This window comes from Macaca fascicularis, chromosome 5, assembly GCF_037993035.2.
Source record: "Macaca fascicularis isolate 582-1 chromosome 5, T2T-MFA8v1.1".
Taxonomy (NCBI): domain Eukaryota; kingdom Metazoa; phylum Chordata; class Mammalia; order Primates; family Cercopithecidae; genus Macaca; species Macaca fascicularis.
In genome coordinates this window covers 107,554,679-107,571,322 of record NC_088379.1, presented here as the reverse complement: position 1 = coordinate 107,571,322, position 16,644 = coordinate 107,554,679, and the positions used below count along the sequence as shown (strand labels likewise).

Here is a 16,644-nt window from a genome sequence, read left to right as displayed (position 1 = left end):
AAATTTGAAAACATCTAGCACTGTACATATGTACATATCTGTTTAGAACAGAAATTTCACTGATACATAGCTCCATCCCACAGGTATCAAGGAAAGGAGCAGCCACAAATAATTTAAAAATATAATTTTTAAATAAGACTTTTGATGTTAACAAACTCATAAGATAAAGAGGAATAAGTCTAACCAGGGTTTTCAAGGTAATTGTATCGCCTGAGAAATTATTACATATATGCATAGGGTTTCATATGCAAGATTGTTCACTGTAGCATTACTTGCAATGATAAAAAAAATGTAAAAACAACACTAGTATTTATTAGTAGAACAGATACATATTATGCTGTAATCAACCAAAATAATCCTATAGAACATTTAAAATGATGACCTAGATCTACATATATACATGTATAGATAAAAAATTTATATGAATAAAAAATAATAAGTTGAAGGAAAAAGTATGATGTAATTTATATAAAATTTACAAAATTGTACAACAATATATGTTAATCATGAAAACACACATAATGAAAGGATGAAGGACTGCACAGGAATGATTGTCAAGAAATTTAATTAAAATGATGGGTTTTTTTCGAAGTATAGAATCACAAAGTGAAATAGAGAAATTCAACTAGATCCATAATGTTTTATTTGTTAAGAAAAAAAGATCTGAAGCAAAGTGTTAAAATCTGACAAAGCTACAGGGTGTTCTTTATATTATTGTCTATATTTTTCTGCATGTTTAAATTATTTAATGATATAAAAAAGACAATCCAATGGACATTTAGTTCTCTTCCACTGAATTAGTAAATGATCTATTTTCTGTGAACCTAAAGATATTACTAGTCCCAGACAAGTCTTCGAGTTACAGTTACCACCACATGATGTACTGAATATCCAGTTCATGCTCCATATTTCAAAGATATATTTGGAGATAATATTCTGAGTTAATACTTTCACAATCCTGGGTGATCATCTGCTGCCCTCTTTCAGATTAAAATATTGCTACCAATTATAAATGAATATATGCTGTGACATGCTTTTCTATAAATTGGCATGGGTTCTACTGAACCAGTTCTTTCTAAGTGAAGGTAGATATTCTGGGAAAAAATAACCTAGTTTAATTTTTCATAAATTAATTGCCACTTATGATAACTAAATCAGGAACTGTAGCCCCTTTAAAAACAAGCATTTTTTTTTTTTTTTGGTATAAATTTGAGGTACAAATGCAATTTTGTTAAATGCGTAGATTGTAAAAAGTAAAAATAAAAACAAGCTAAACTATGTGTTTTTCCTGTCCATGACAGGAGATTCTCTGCATTATCCAGGCTTTGGAAGGACTCTGAAAAGAGTTACGAAAATTCTCGGATCTGCTGCAGTGAGATTTATGAGACTCTGCAGCAGGCTTGAAACTCAGACTAGGTGAGAACTACAGAGGGGCTAAAACAATTGTGTTTGCCTAAGTGTGCTGTTCCACTTCACCATCACACCAAGTCATTTTTTTAATGACAACTCACAGCATGTGTGTTCATATATAAATCTACCACCAAAAGAGAAGTTGCTTAAAATAATATTCATACTTCAAGTGATGTACTCGGGTATTTTCTATTCAAGTACGGTATACATCAGCTCAAAATTGCCTATCACAATCTTTTATATTGACTTCACAGTTGCTGATGATTCACACACTAGAAAGTTGTTCATGAATTAGTTCTATGACTCGCGTGTTCAAAAGTCCTGTATTGCATTAATACATCAAGCTTATTTAGAAACCTGATAACATTCTACTCCTCAAGAGAACTTCTTTGTATGGAAAATTCTTGTCAATGGAAAGCACTAATTTTAAATAAAAAATGAAGCATTACAAGGTAAGAGAACATTAAAGCAGAATGTTATTTGTTACGTATTTTCCCTCTTACTTCCGCCCACCCCTATAATGCAAGAAAACATGAGTGTATTGTGTAGAGGAATAAAAAATGACTAAGACATATTGACATGGAATGGTATTTTACTTACTATAAGTGAAGTGGCAGGAAACTAAACCCAGAATTTACCAAAATAACTATAAAGAGAAGATGGGGCAATAATAAAATTTTTGGTTGATACAGCATTTCACTCTAAACTTTTAAAGAACCATAGGTATCTGCAGGTAATTCCATGACAAATCCTTAGGGTAGGTCAATCTCAATGTATACTTTCTCAATTCCTTATGATTATGTTCTCTCAGAGTGACTCAATTTCTCAATTTCCCATAGCTAAGATATAGAGAAATAAGTAATAACTGTTTAATAAATAAAATAGTTCACCAAATAATTAGAGACCTGTCCTCAGGGATAGATACCTGGGGTTACACCTGATTCATGGTTTGCTGAATTTACCTCTCAGAATGCCTCTAGTAGGTTCTTCAACAACCCACCATTTCTCTCTCCAATTCCCTTGATTAATATATGTATAAAGGTAACTTAAACCTTATCAGCGTGAACATTATGAAACACAGGTGGAAAGCCTTAAAGACTAGATATTCTGAAGCTGACATTGATCTGAGACTACTGGGTCAAGGAGGCAAGCAAAACCCTAGTTCAGTCATATTCATGTCTTTATTGCATATTCTTATTACATATATTATGGTATTTTGTATTTTAATTAGAAATTAGAACTTAATATTATGGAGATTCTTTGGCTCTGTTATATATAGGTTTTATAACATCTGTCATGCAATAATACCCAGCAATAATGCTTCTGAATGAGCTATCTGGATTACAGTAAACTTTTCATTATTAGCTTTAAAATTATTTTTAATTTTGTAATTTTTTTCAGATACAAAATTATCATTAATTATAGTGATGGTTCAAAACTTTCATATACTGTTATCTTTATAACATTTTTTTTCTGTGTCAAAATTCAATATAAGGAAGAATTATCTTGCTGGTCTGTAGTACATTGAAGCAATTAGGGGCTAGTAAATTTGACTGCCCATTAAAATCACCTGGGAAACTTTAAAAACTATTGATGGCTGGGACCTACTCCCAGATTAATAAATTGGTTTAGGGTATGGCTTGGGCATAGGATGTTTCAAAAGCTACACAGGTGATTACAATATGCGGCGAAGTTTGAGAACAATTGCTCTAAAGTCTTGGTACCTAGTGAGAGGTCTGAGGTATAGCAGCATCAGTTTCACCTGGAAGCTTCTTAAAAGGCAAACACTTAGAATGTACCCCATCCCTGCTGAACCGGATTCACATTTTCAGGGGCTCTGATATAACCCATCCAGAGTTATCCATCTATAAAAATAAGGGGCCACAATTGTCTTAGCTTTTTTAGCTCTAAAATTCATATTCCACAACCTAAACAGTATACTGAGAGGCAGTTTTAACCTTATCTAGAATTCTTTATGTCTAAAACCAAGAGACCAAAACCATGCCATCTTCTCCATCTCCACAATTTCGATTCCAAAAGCCTAAGCAAATATAATGCTGAGGAAATTTGTAAAACTGTGTCGTAATTCCATCTTCATACAGTTGTATGCACTTTCTCTTGCCTAGAATTCCTTTCTCCTTTCTCTGTCTTCATTGGTTCCTTAGCTTGAATGAAGGTTGTGATTAGGATCAAATTGCTCAAGATACAAACGATTATAGGAGATGAGAAGACGGGTCAATTAATAAAGCCATGAGGTGAGGAGCGGTTTGTGGAACAAAAGTTCCTAATTAAGACTTTTGAGATAATTTCCAAATAGAACTAACCTGTTACCCAGCTTGCTTTTTATTCAATTAAGTATACTTTGGAACATCATTCAAGCCAGCAAATACATTTCCAATAACATTAATTTCTGATGGTTGTATTAATAGATGCACCAAAATTTACATAATCAATTATCTATCTTTAGAAGATCATTTTCATTCTTTTGGAGACTATAATTATTTAAGACCTAGGTAAAATTCCACTTCCTTTTTGAAGCACACCCTGAAAAATAATGTACCATTTATCTAAAATTCTATTGTTAATATAATCACTACCACAAAGTTTATCTCATTGATTCTTTCTGTAAATACATGTCTATTATTTGTTTTTCCAATTAAACTATGTGTTGTATGTAAAGAATCATATCATGTTCCTTTTCCATTCTCATCTAGTATTTAGTTTTGTAAGTGAATTACATATTGTTAAAATATATATTGGAAACAAAAATAAAATGTCACTAATTTCACAAGAGTACTTATTCACAGCTAGCATACCATTGGCTTTTCTTCCTAATGGAACCTCACCATTATGCAGCTTCTTACATATCTAGGTGAATCACAAGAAGCTGTGCCTTAGGACTCCTACTCTTTTCTTATTGCCGTCTTGAAGCCTTCCAGGCTGATGACAAAACTGCTTTAAATAGCACAGAAACCCTACAGAAAATAAAACCTTGCTCATTAATTTTTATTATGTCAACATTAGACTTATATTCTTTAGCTTCATGTCTGTCATATTCCCCATTACATCTCTACTTTAGTGTTTCACACATAGCCGGCATATAAATGAATTATAAACAGTATGTCAACAAACTATGCAGCAACAAAAAAAAGTTCTAAAATATACTACTGAGCTCAAGATGACATCTGGAAATATAATTTTTCATGTATAGCTCCTATATATACTTTTCTTGATATCTGTATATTTTAAGCCACATATATAATACATAGTTGTTGTAGAAAATACAGATTCAATAAGATGAAACAAGATGTAATATTTGAAATTGCACAACCCAAACACAACTACCGTGAACAATAGCTGCACACCTGTCCAGACCATATGCTGTTAAATGTACATGTACTTTTTTACACAGATGATCACTCTCTCTGCTACATAGCCTGCCTTTTATTCATGTAAGTATACATGAAAACATCACCATGGCAAGCAAATAAATTTATAATAATATTAATTTCTGGTGGTTGCATTAATAGATGTATGAAAATAGGTATAATCAATTACTTGTCTTTGTAAAGCATTTCCACTTTTTGGTTATTATAAACAATTATATGATGAATAATTTTTATCATAAATGAAGTTGCCCAAACATTTCCTTAGAGTAAAAGTCAAGAAGTAGGCTTGTTAATTGCAAAAGTTATGTGCATTTTTAAGGCCTGAGATTAAAAAAAAATTACCAAACGAACATTCAGAAGTTTGTACTAATGTACCCTTTCACCAGGAGTCAGGAGTTGTCTAAATCATCTCATCGGCAGAGCAGCTACCTATATTTTTGGTTATAACATTTATTAAACAGTTACATAGAATGGAATGTGATATAAAAAATAATTGATGCAGCAGGAAAATACTCACATTTGTTTTGAGAGCAAATTTCAGTTTGAAGAGATTGGAACTCATAATATGGTATCTCATGTTTGAATATGGATGTAAGGACACCATCAAGTTCTTCAATGCCATTCTGTTTTCAAGTGAAAAACAATTTTCACTAGGTTAATTATTTACATAGAAACTCATTTTAGTGCAATTTAATGAAAATTTATTAACTGGGGTAAACAATGGCTAATCTTTAGTAACACTGATAACTTTTTAGAAAAAATAAATCAAAGCATAAGTGCCTTGCCTAAAAACCATTTATTAAGGTAACAGAAAAATGGATTCAAGAAATAAAAGTCTCTGCTTTTGGATAAGAAACTATAACTTTGCTCAAATACAAATTTTAAAAGAGAATTACAGTAGGTCAAGGATAACCATGAAATTTGTTTCAATAATAAATTTTGGTAAAATATATTTTGCAGTTTAATAAATGAAATAATAAAATGAATCTTTTTCTTTAACTTAAGGATCAAAAGTCAGATGGTCTTAAGTTACATTATTGCTGTGTCTAAGTGAGGGAAAACATTTATCTTGGCCTTTCTTTTCCCCTGCAGATACAGAGTAACTATATTCTACTTTATTTCCCTAGCTAAGCATTTTGGGAGGAGCCATCCAATATTCAAGTGTTCTACTGCCCATGATATAACCTGTTACAAAGACCAGTATTCTTTTCAAGTTGTGTTTTGTCGTGCTATGACTGGGACCAAATTGCTCAAGACACAGATGTTTATAGCTAAGGAGGTAGGCTAATCAATAAAGTCATGGGATGAGGAGGGAACTGTGGAACAAAAGTTTCTAATTAAGACTTTTGAAAGGATTTCCAAAAATAAAACCAGAAATATTATCAAGATATAGTCGCAAATTAAATAACTGGATTGAAAAAAAGACATTTTTGTTCTTTTATTTCTTAATTTTTCAGAATTCTGGGTGCAAGTAATAAAATGGTTTAGGTCTCCCTGGATTTCTTGAAAGTTGTGCTAAGAAGTGTAAAGAAGGAATGAAAAATCCTTTTCTCCACTTGTAGCTATGTAACGCAGAACAAAACCCAGCATTCACAAGTATCTAGTAAACACCACAGACTATGCAAAGCCCTTAGCTCTGGAATATATTTTTTTAAAAAAGAAGAAGGGAAAATGTGACAACAAACTCTGCCTTCCAAAAATTCAGTAATGTAATCACATATGGGCAATGAAGAGTCCCTGGTACCATGTTGAAAGTCACTATGAGTTAGGTATAGTGTGGGCAAAAGGAAACTACCTCAGTTGCACAAAGAAAGAACTGGCCAGCAAAGGCTTTATGGAAGACATGCTCCAAATGGAGATGACCATACACACAAGGAGCATTCTAGACTAAACAAACAAATTGCATATAGGCATGCAGGTATCATATGCATGGCCTGGTTAAGGACACTATGTTTCATAAGAATACAGAAGAATGAGAGATAAAAAGGAAGTGGGTATTTCAGATAGGGCCTTAAACACCTGATAAGTTTGCAATTCATTTTGTACACAATGAGTGATTGTTTCAGGCCTATAATGCTTAATGTGGAAACATTTGCTATGTGAAATAAATTAAACTTATTTAGGTTTCAGCATAATTATGATAGTTTATATGTTGAGTATTTATATTCAGTGCAACCTATCCTATAAATGAAGATGACACAATTTTATATTAGTTCGTATTACTGTTTTAATCTCTTCAGGAAGCCTTTGAAAGAAGCAGTGGGGCAAAAAATTATTGGTAATATGTTCACACTTTATACTAAAGCTAAAAAAATGTGTTTTAGTGATACAAACTGATGAGAGAAATTTTGAATATATGGAAATCATAACATTAGTTTGTAAATTTTCTTTAAAATTTGTGTCAATGGCCTTGACAGTTCTGCATAGCATATTATCTAGCCATTGACATTTTTACATAAGGAGATCCATTCACTATTTCTTCTTAAAAATATACAAAATCTAGTGGATAGAGATTGGTGTGGCATAGAGTTATTACACTCACGTATAAGTTAGGCATAAAATAGCTTCTGGGATTCCTTCCAGATCTGAGATTCTAAAACACAGATGAGAATTCAAAAGAGCAAGAGTTCCCACTAGGAATATGAAAACTACCATTTCTCATGGAGGGTACCACAGCACTTTAACATGAGAAATGCTATAGATAATATAATGAATTTTAAAAATAAAGTAGCAATGTATTCAGAATCAGAAAAAAAGGTCGCTACATAGACAAAGACAATTAGGAAAGAATACAGATAACTCTTAAAATAGTTGGATCTAATCACTTCTATTTTAATTTAATAATCATAGTATTATGCTTGCTATCAATAAGTGGTAACACAAAACAAAGATGTGAAAAATCACAGAAATGGCTGTGAAAAATAATCCCAAGATTTCACCCTAGAAGACAACCTAACCAAAAATATCTGACTTGAGTAGTTATGCTCCTTTTAAAACTGTGTTTCAAAGACACAATATGCAACATTTCTAAACATTGGCATTGAAATTTTAAAATGACATAAATTAGAATGTTTCTCTCCTTATAATAAATTGTACAACCCAAAGAACATTTGATGAAGCTGATACAATTGTACAAATCTTTCAAAAAGGAAGATTGAAATAAAATAGTATAAAGTTTGCTCATCAAAAATCACATTTATCCTAAGACTTTAGTTAATGAACTTGATGTTAAATTAAGAATAGAATAAAATGATGAAATTATATTAGTGTTATTATTTTGTTATAGAACAAATTAAATACATATCCATAATAAATACATATAAACATACACATATACATGCATACATGCATCTGTATTTATTGAGAATAATGGAAAAAGAAAACAGAAAACAGACTGAGAAATGAAATAGGCAAAAGTCTGGTTAAAAAACAATGCTTTATGTGTATGAAGAAAGTGTTAGACTACTCCCAAGAAAATTTTTTTAGTTCCAGATGAGGGAATAAGGGATTGATGAATGTAACTTAAAAATCATTTGCATATGTATTTATAAATCACAACTCTATTTGAATCTCAAACTGTTACATAAATTTACACTTATTTCTGATAAACAAGTTTGTTGTTATTAGTATTTCTTCCTAACTAGAAAATATAAATATAATAAAGATATAAATTCTATTTTAAATAATATTCAGAATTACAGACTTGACTTCTGGAAATATGTAGTAGTCCTACTTTCCTTTTTCCTCTCTCTAAATACAAATAAAATGTCCAACTTTCAGTAGAAAACACTTTTTATATGACATATCTGGAAGATTGCAAACCGATTGTAAAGAAACGACCAATAAAAATGCCAACACCAAGAGGATGAAGACGTTAGAATTATCTGTCAAAGGTTTGAAAACAGCTCTGGTAAAAAAAAAATAGTTCAGCAAGCAATTATAATCATGCTTGAAACAAATAAAAAATAGAAAGCTTTATCAGGAAAACAGAAATTCTCAGCAAATAAATAGAAGATACAAAGAAGAACCAACTAGAATTTTTAGAACTGAAAATACAAAAATCAAAATTATACCTCACTGGGTAGGCTTAACAGTGACATGAAGAGAACAGAGGAAACAATCAACGAACTTGAAGACAGAACAATAAAAATTACTCAGTCTGAACAATAGGAAGAAAATACACTGAAAGAAATAAGCAGAATTTCAAGCACTTGTAAGACTATAAAGAAAGATTGAACATTCTTGTGATCAGAGTCCCAGGAAGAGATGAGAAACAGGGTGGGGATGAAAAAGTAGACAAGGAAATAATTCCTAGAAACTTTCTGAATTTGGCAAGAGGCATAAACCTATAGACAGAGCAAGCTGTGAAAAGCAAAATCAGGATAAACCCCCCAAATTCCAAGCCAAGACTAATCACAAAACTTCTGGAAACTAAATACAAAGAAAAGATTTTGAAAAAAGTGAAAAATAAATAACACTTTATCTATATGGCAAAAACAATTAGATTGCCAGAAGTAGCTATGAAGGGCAGAAAGAAGTGGCAAAATATTTCTCAAGTGTTAAAAGAAAGGAACTATCAACCCAGAATCTTATGCCCAGCAAAAATACCCTTCAGGACTGAAGAGAAAATCAAAGCATTTCTGCTTTGAAAAACTAAGGGAATCTGTTATCAGCAGATGTGTCCTAAAATAATGGAGAAAGAAAAGTGCTCTAAACCATAAGTGTATAATGAAAGAAGACCTTTTGGAACATCAGAGAGCAAGAACACAGTAAGCAAAAGTATAGGTAAGTATGATAGGCTTTCCTTCTTCTCTGTTCTAACTCATACTTGACAGTTAAAGATAAGGTATAACACTGTCTTATGTGTTCTAAATATATGTGGTCAAAATATCTAAGACATTTATATTATAAATGGGGGTTGGGTAAAAAGAAGTCAAAGGAGGTAGGATTTTTATACTTCACTCAAACTGGTAAAATGAAGACAGTACTAGACTATAAGTTTTGTATACATAATATAATACCTACATCAGCAACTAAAAAAGTTGTGCAAATAGTTGCACTTAAAATACCAGAGATACATCAAAGTGAATTTCTTTAAAAAGTAAATAGTACATAGGAAAGCAACAACAACAACAAAAAAACAGAAATGAAAACAGAGAGAAAATTAAAAAAAAACAGAGTGGATTTAAAAATATGATTTAACTATATGTTCTCTTTATAATAATAAATAAAATTTATTTATTTTTTATAATAAATAAAATAATAAATAAAATTATCAGGTTTTTATAGTAAATAAAACTATAATACTTTTATAATATTTATAATAAGTAAAATTATCAGGTTGAAAGTAGAAGAATAAAAAAGATATAGCATGCAAAGATTACAAAGAAAAGCAAAAATGGCTATATTAATATCAATAAAATAGACATCAGAGCAAAAAATATTTACAGGAGACAGAAAGGGACATTATATAATGATACAATCAATCCATCAAGAGGACATAGTAATCCTGAATCTGTATGCACCGAAAAACAAAACTTCAAAAAAATGCAAAGGAAAAATGGACAGAACTGAAAGGAGAAACAGACAACTCCACAACGACAGTGGTGACTTACACATCTCTCTTTCTACAATTGGTAGACAGAAAATCAGGAAAAAATAAATTCAAACACAGTATCATCCAATGCTCTAACCAATCAGCATCAATCCACATATATAGACCACTCCATCCAGTAACAGCAGAATACACATTCTTTCCAAGGGTTTGAGAAACTTATACCAAGATAGATCATATCCTCAGACGTAAGACAAATATTAACAAATTTAGAATAATTTAAATCATACAGTGTCATTTCTGACCACATGGAATCAATCTAGAAATCCCTAAGAGAAAGATCATAGGAAAGCGCCCAAACAATAAGAAACCAAACAACATGCTACCTAGTAATCTGTGAGTAAAAAGAAACTGAACGGAATTTTAAAAATACATTAAACTGAATGAAAGCGAAATACAACATATCAAAATTTTTGGAACATAGCTAAAGGAGGGCTGAGAAAATTTTATAATACATTGGAAAAGAGAGAAAGTGTCACATCAATTATCCAGGTTCCTACTTCAAGAATGCATAAAAAGAACATAATAAACTCAAAGCAAGCAGAAGAGAACAATAAATATAACAGCAGAACTCAAAATTTAAAGTATGAAAACAGTGAAGAAAAATTATAGTAACAAGTGATTCTTTTAAAAGATCAAGAAAATTGACAAACTTTTGGCAAGACTTACAAAGAAAAATAGGGATTAAATGCAGATTGCAAATATCACAAATGAAACAAAAGATATCAATACAAACCCTGCGGACATCAAAAGAATAAAAAGGAGTACTATGAAAAATTCTACATACATAAGTTTGATAATTTAGATGAAATGAACCAAGTCCTTGAAAAACGCAAACTACCGTAACACACAGTCCCTTTCTATATAACCTACAACTATATATCAATGTACTATTATCTAAAAATTAAGTTTAATTAAATACTAACAATCCCCCTAAATATTTATTACACAAAACTGAATTCCTTGAGATATATAGATATTTACATAAAAGCATCCCTTCGAAGTTGGACTTCACTCCTCTCTTTGATGAGGGGTGTGAACACTGAGCATAATGGCATCAAGAGGCTTTCAAAGCATTTTAGGACAGTATTACATAACGTAAATAGTTGGAAAATAGTTCAGATCACTGGAGTACTGTGAAAGGATATATGTTATAGGAATAAGCATGCAATGAACAGATTCAAACAGTTTAACTAATAGTAATAACTACCACATGTGGAGCACTGCTAATGTGCTAGGCTCTATATAATCTGTCTCTAAGTTTTATAACATCTTGCAAGGTAGATTTTTCTGAATGTCTACTTTTATAGAGGTGATAATCATGGCACAAAAATCTCAGTAACACCCAAATTTGCAGAGCTAATAAGTGGTAAATAAAGATTCTAACTTAGATCTTTACATTCTAAAGACACTAAATTTAATCCTACATTCTAGTCCTGGAGAGAAGAATAAAATCTGAAATAGTATTTAAGTAAAGAATAAATTATGCTCCCATGGCTTCAAGATGACCACTGCAGTTCCCAACATTACACTGATGTTTAGCCAGAAAGAGGGAGGAAAGTGATGTACGTGGGAGGTGGGGGTACTGGGAGAGGGGGCTACAGCCAACCATATCTATTCTTTTTCTTTGTTTAATCAGAAAAGTAAAAGTTCCAAAGATGTCCCCTTGTGTCTCGTTGAAAACTCTCTCACGTGACATGTCTAACTGCAAGGTTAGTTAAAAATGTTGGAATCTGGTCTTTCTAGCTTCCATAAATGGAGGTAGGCCAAGAAGTATCTAAAAGGAAAGTCAACGGTTGAGCTGAAAACAGCCTTGTTCTTCTTATAACAAATTGTTGTGCTTGTTTAAGTTTCACTAGTAAAAGAAAGGTCATCTCGTTTGTTCCTCTGTTCTTAAATGTGTGCCATGAAAAAGAGCCAAAACAGCCATTTAAAGTGAAATCTGATAAATAGTTTACATATCTTAAAAAAATCTTACTGTAGCTTATAAAGAAAATGATAGAAAAAAGAGCAAAGCAAATATTTTCTAGGGTTATGCAAAGATTTTTTTTTTAAACTTTATACATGCTCAGCTCAAAGCAGTTAATTTAAAATAATAATGTAAATGTATAAATCTAAAAGAGACATTTTCTTTTATCAACTTAATTTTCTGTTTTGAATGAATCATTTCTTTGAATTGCAATATCTGTGGCTATAAATACAAAAACAAACATATAAAACAATGCAAATTATTGTATATGTATTATTGGTTAGGTCTTCATATAGTTGTAGAATCTCTTTAAATACTTGCAAGTGGTATTATAACATGAAGAAAATGTGTTTTGAGATTCAAGGAACCTGCATTTAAATGCCTGCTCCAGGACTCATTAGCTATGAATCTCAATAATAATTAACTGACAGAATTTTTTAGAAGTTTAAATGTAAATATTAAATGTAATCTTATAAATGTAGAATGCAAAATTTCCAGTAAAAATTCTATTTTTCTCTAAATACTATTATGTGAACTCTTGGATACAAAAACTCATGAAATGTAACCATGATATAAGAAGAGCATGTAAGTCTAGCAATAAGGAGATGTGACCTCCCAAACTGGCTTTTCCACTGACAAAAAATACAGTCTGTTTATTATTTCTAAATTCTTAAATTAAATAACACATAGCTTTTAAATTAGTTAGAATGCAGATTTCGCTTTTGCAATAGAGAGACCCAAAGTGATAGTGGCCTAAACAAGAAAGAAACCCTGGATTTAGGCATCCAGGCCCTTTCTGTCTAGAGTTTCACTGTTATATGTCACCTTCATGGTACAAGAAGGTTCATCCATGACTTCCTTGTTTGAATTCAAACCAGTCAAAAGAAAAAGCCAGTGAGGGAGAGAGCATGACTCCACCCGTCTTTTAAGGACATGCTCATAAATTTGCACGTATTGCTTCTACTGACATATCATGCGATTGAGCAACACTTAGTTATATGGCTACACCTAGCTTCAAGGGAGGAAATGCAGTATTTCCATGTGCTCAGATGAACGTTATATTGTGCTGTAAGAAAGGAAAAAAAAATACTGGGGAATGACTAGCATCCCCATCAATCATGAAAAATACATGAACATCATAATTTATGTAAAGACAATCTGATTAAAGTTTTCTTAATACACTTCTGAAGTATTGACTGAAACTTGATTGTGCTGAGTTTTTCAACACGCTCCCCACCCCAATATATTAATTCCTAATGTCAAAAGGTCTCAAAGTTTTAACTTAGAACAGATTGTTTAACTTTGAACAGATTGTTCAACCAAACTTGAACAGATTCTATTAATGGAGATACTTAATGACATTCATAATGTAAGAGACACACCAAAGTGTTTCTATTGTAGGCATTAAATAAAGCATAAGAACCATGCCCTTTCTTACCTTTGCCTCTTTTTAGTAACCATTTTGTAACAAGGTACTGTTAAAGACAGAAGTTTTAAAACAAACATAGCAATAACATACTCAAAACAATGTCTCTCAAAAATGCTTTCTATAAATGATGCCATGATTTATTGAAAATATTTTTAAAATGTCTTTTTTAGTGTGTTTTGGGAGATAGGTTCCAAGCTATGCAACAGAATCCATCTTGCTTATATTCATTTGATTCTTTCCTTTCTGGTCCTTCCCTTCTTTGCTTTGTTGTTTCTGCTTCAGCCAGTAGTCCCATTGCCTCCTCATAAAGGGGTTGTGCCTGTGCTAGTGGCAACTGGAACAAAGGGCTCTAATAAGTGGATCACTTGAAACTGGGTAGGAAACTTAATGTATAAAATTGTTTCACCTACTATTTGCCCAACAAAGTATTTATTGAGCAGCCATGTGTCTTACAGTATCCTTGGTCCTGGAGATAAAACAGAGAACTAAATACAGCCATGTACTGCATAAGAATATTTCGGTCAATGACAGACTTCATATACAACAGCGATTCCAAATTATAAGAGCTGCCTATGAATGCACCTTTTAAAAATATTTTATATTATATTTTTATTGTATTTTCTATGTTTAGATATGTTCAGATATACAACTACTTCCTATTGTATTATAGTTGCCTACACTATTCAGTACAGTAATATTCTATACAGGTTTGTGGTCTAGAAGCAACAGGCTATACTAGGCCTAGGTGTGTAGTAGGCTATACTCCTAGCCTAGGTTTGGATAAGTACACTGAGTGATGTTTGCACGTAGTGATGTTTGCACAATGATGAAATTGCTTAACAATGCATTTCTCAGAACATGTTCCCATTGTTAGCCAAAGCACAACTGTAGATAGTATCTTTGCCCTTATTGACCGAGGTAATGAAAGGCAGGCATTAATTTGAGAAATGTCACACACATAGATGTCAAATTAGAATGTGATCAGTTTTACAAAGAGATATACAGGGAGTTGTGTAAGATGAGGGAAGGATTCACTGAGGAAGAGATACTAGAATAAAGAATTTAGAGGAGCAATTAGAATTAACTAGGTGAAAATAGTGAGAATAAAGGGGGAACTGGAAAAGTGCTTCAGTTAGATAGAGGAACACATGCAAAATTCCCTGCAGTAGACTGCGTGGCATGGTCCAGGAGCTAAGTAGACAGTGTGCCTGGAATGCACAGGGAGAGGTAGAAAAATGAGATTAAACTGGAGAGAAGGAGAAGCGACAGTCTCTGCAGGGCTACGTGGCTCATGTCAAATATTTTAATTCACCCCAAAATTGGAATCCATTGAAATGTTGGAGCAGAATTACATGCTGAGAACTTCCTTTTTAAAAGAACCTCCCAGGACGGGCGCGGTAGCTCACTCCTGTAATCATGGGAAGCCGAGGCCTGTGGATCACCTGAGATGAGGCGTTCCAGACCAGCCTGCCAACATGACGAAACCCCGTCTCTATTAAAAATACAAAAATTAGCCGGTCGTGGAGCCAGGGGCCTGTAATCCCAGCTACTCGGGAGGCTGAGGCAGGAGAATCGCTTGAACAGGAAGGGGAGAGGGCACAGAGGTTGCAGTGAGCCCAGATCGCGCCACTGCACTCCAGCCTGAGCGACAAGAGTGAAACTCCGTCTCAGAAAACAAAACAAAACAAAATAAAACAAAACAAAACAAACAAAACTCCCAAACTATGAATTTGAGATAGTAGGAGGTGTGCAAGAACTTATGGTGGAAGACCAATAAAGAGGCTATTATAATAGTTTAGGCAAAAGAAAAAGCGATGGACTAAAGTGTTAGAACTGTCAAGATACAAAGCGAAGTGGCCAATATTTAGTAAGTAACATTGATATGTATTAGTGTGGACTGAATTTGTAGAGTAAGGATGTAAGAAGGTATTAAGGAGACTCTTATATTTGCGGTTTTTAAACTGGATTGATGATGATGCATTTCCTGAGTTAGAGAGCACTGAAAAAATGGGGTTTAAAAGGAAACCACATTTGGAATATATCTTAAGAATTAATGAGATAACATGCAGAGGGAATATTTATTAAGGAATAAAGAGAGTCAAAGAATCAAAACTTGACCAGTTAGGAACTTTATTTTGTAGGTCAGAGAATAAAGAAACTACAAAGAATACTGAAAAGGAAGCACCATGGAAGTGAAAGGAAAACCAGGAAAAAATGGCTCATGGAAGCGAAGAAAACAAAACAAAACAAAAAATTGAATCAGGACAGTAACTTTGGTCAAAGGTGTTAATTGCTGCTGAAAACTCAAGTTAAATTGACATGAAAAACGTCCATTGCATTTGTTAGGAAAGACTTGAGCATAATTGATGCATACTTGTTTGTGTTTTGCTACCTAAGGTACCAAGGTTAACAAAATTAAATGGCTGACCTATAGGGAATTGGTGGGGAAGCATTCTTAGAAGTTACATTTTCCTTTTCAAATATTGCTTTTACTTATTTCCTATGTCTTGATTTGGTTTACTGTAAAAGCATAATTTAAGAATTCCAAAGAGAGTTCAGAGTTTCCAAATGATATATCTACTTTATTTCTTTATCTTATTATTGATACTGTACTATAACTGTTATTAGTACAGAGGACCACAAGATTGCATGGTGACTTTTAGAAAATACAAGCAACCATATTTTTGGCACAGGAATTTTTCAGTCTTCTAATTTCCAAAAAGTTATTGATGATTTGAGGTTTGTTCCTATCAGAAGCAGATCCTCTAATTTTCTCTAATTATCTCATTATGAATAGTAGTCATAAAGAAACATTATTAACTGTGTTTGACTT

At 32.3% G+C, this 16,644-nt stretch overlaps 1 protein-coding gene across 6 annotated transcripts in view; it reads right to left on the bottom strand.

The window, feature by feature from the left end:
- Nucleotides 1-16,644, bottom strand: part of BANK1 (B cell scaffold protein with ankyrin repeats 1) — a 315,442-nt gene that overhangs the window by 205,481 nt on the left and 93,317 nt on the right. For all 6 annotated transcript variants that reach the window (XM_045392698.3, XM_074040965.1, XM_005555547.5 and 3 more), the window contains one exon: nt 5,317-5,422. In XM_045392698.3, the coding sequence (XP_045248633.2) occupies nt 5,317-5,422 (106 nt within the window). The remainder of the gene's footprint in view (nt 1-5,316; nt 5,423-16,644) is intronic.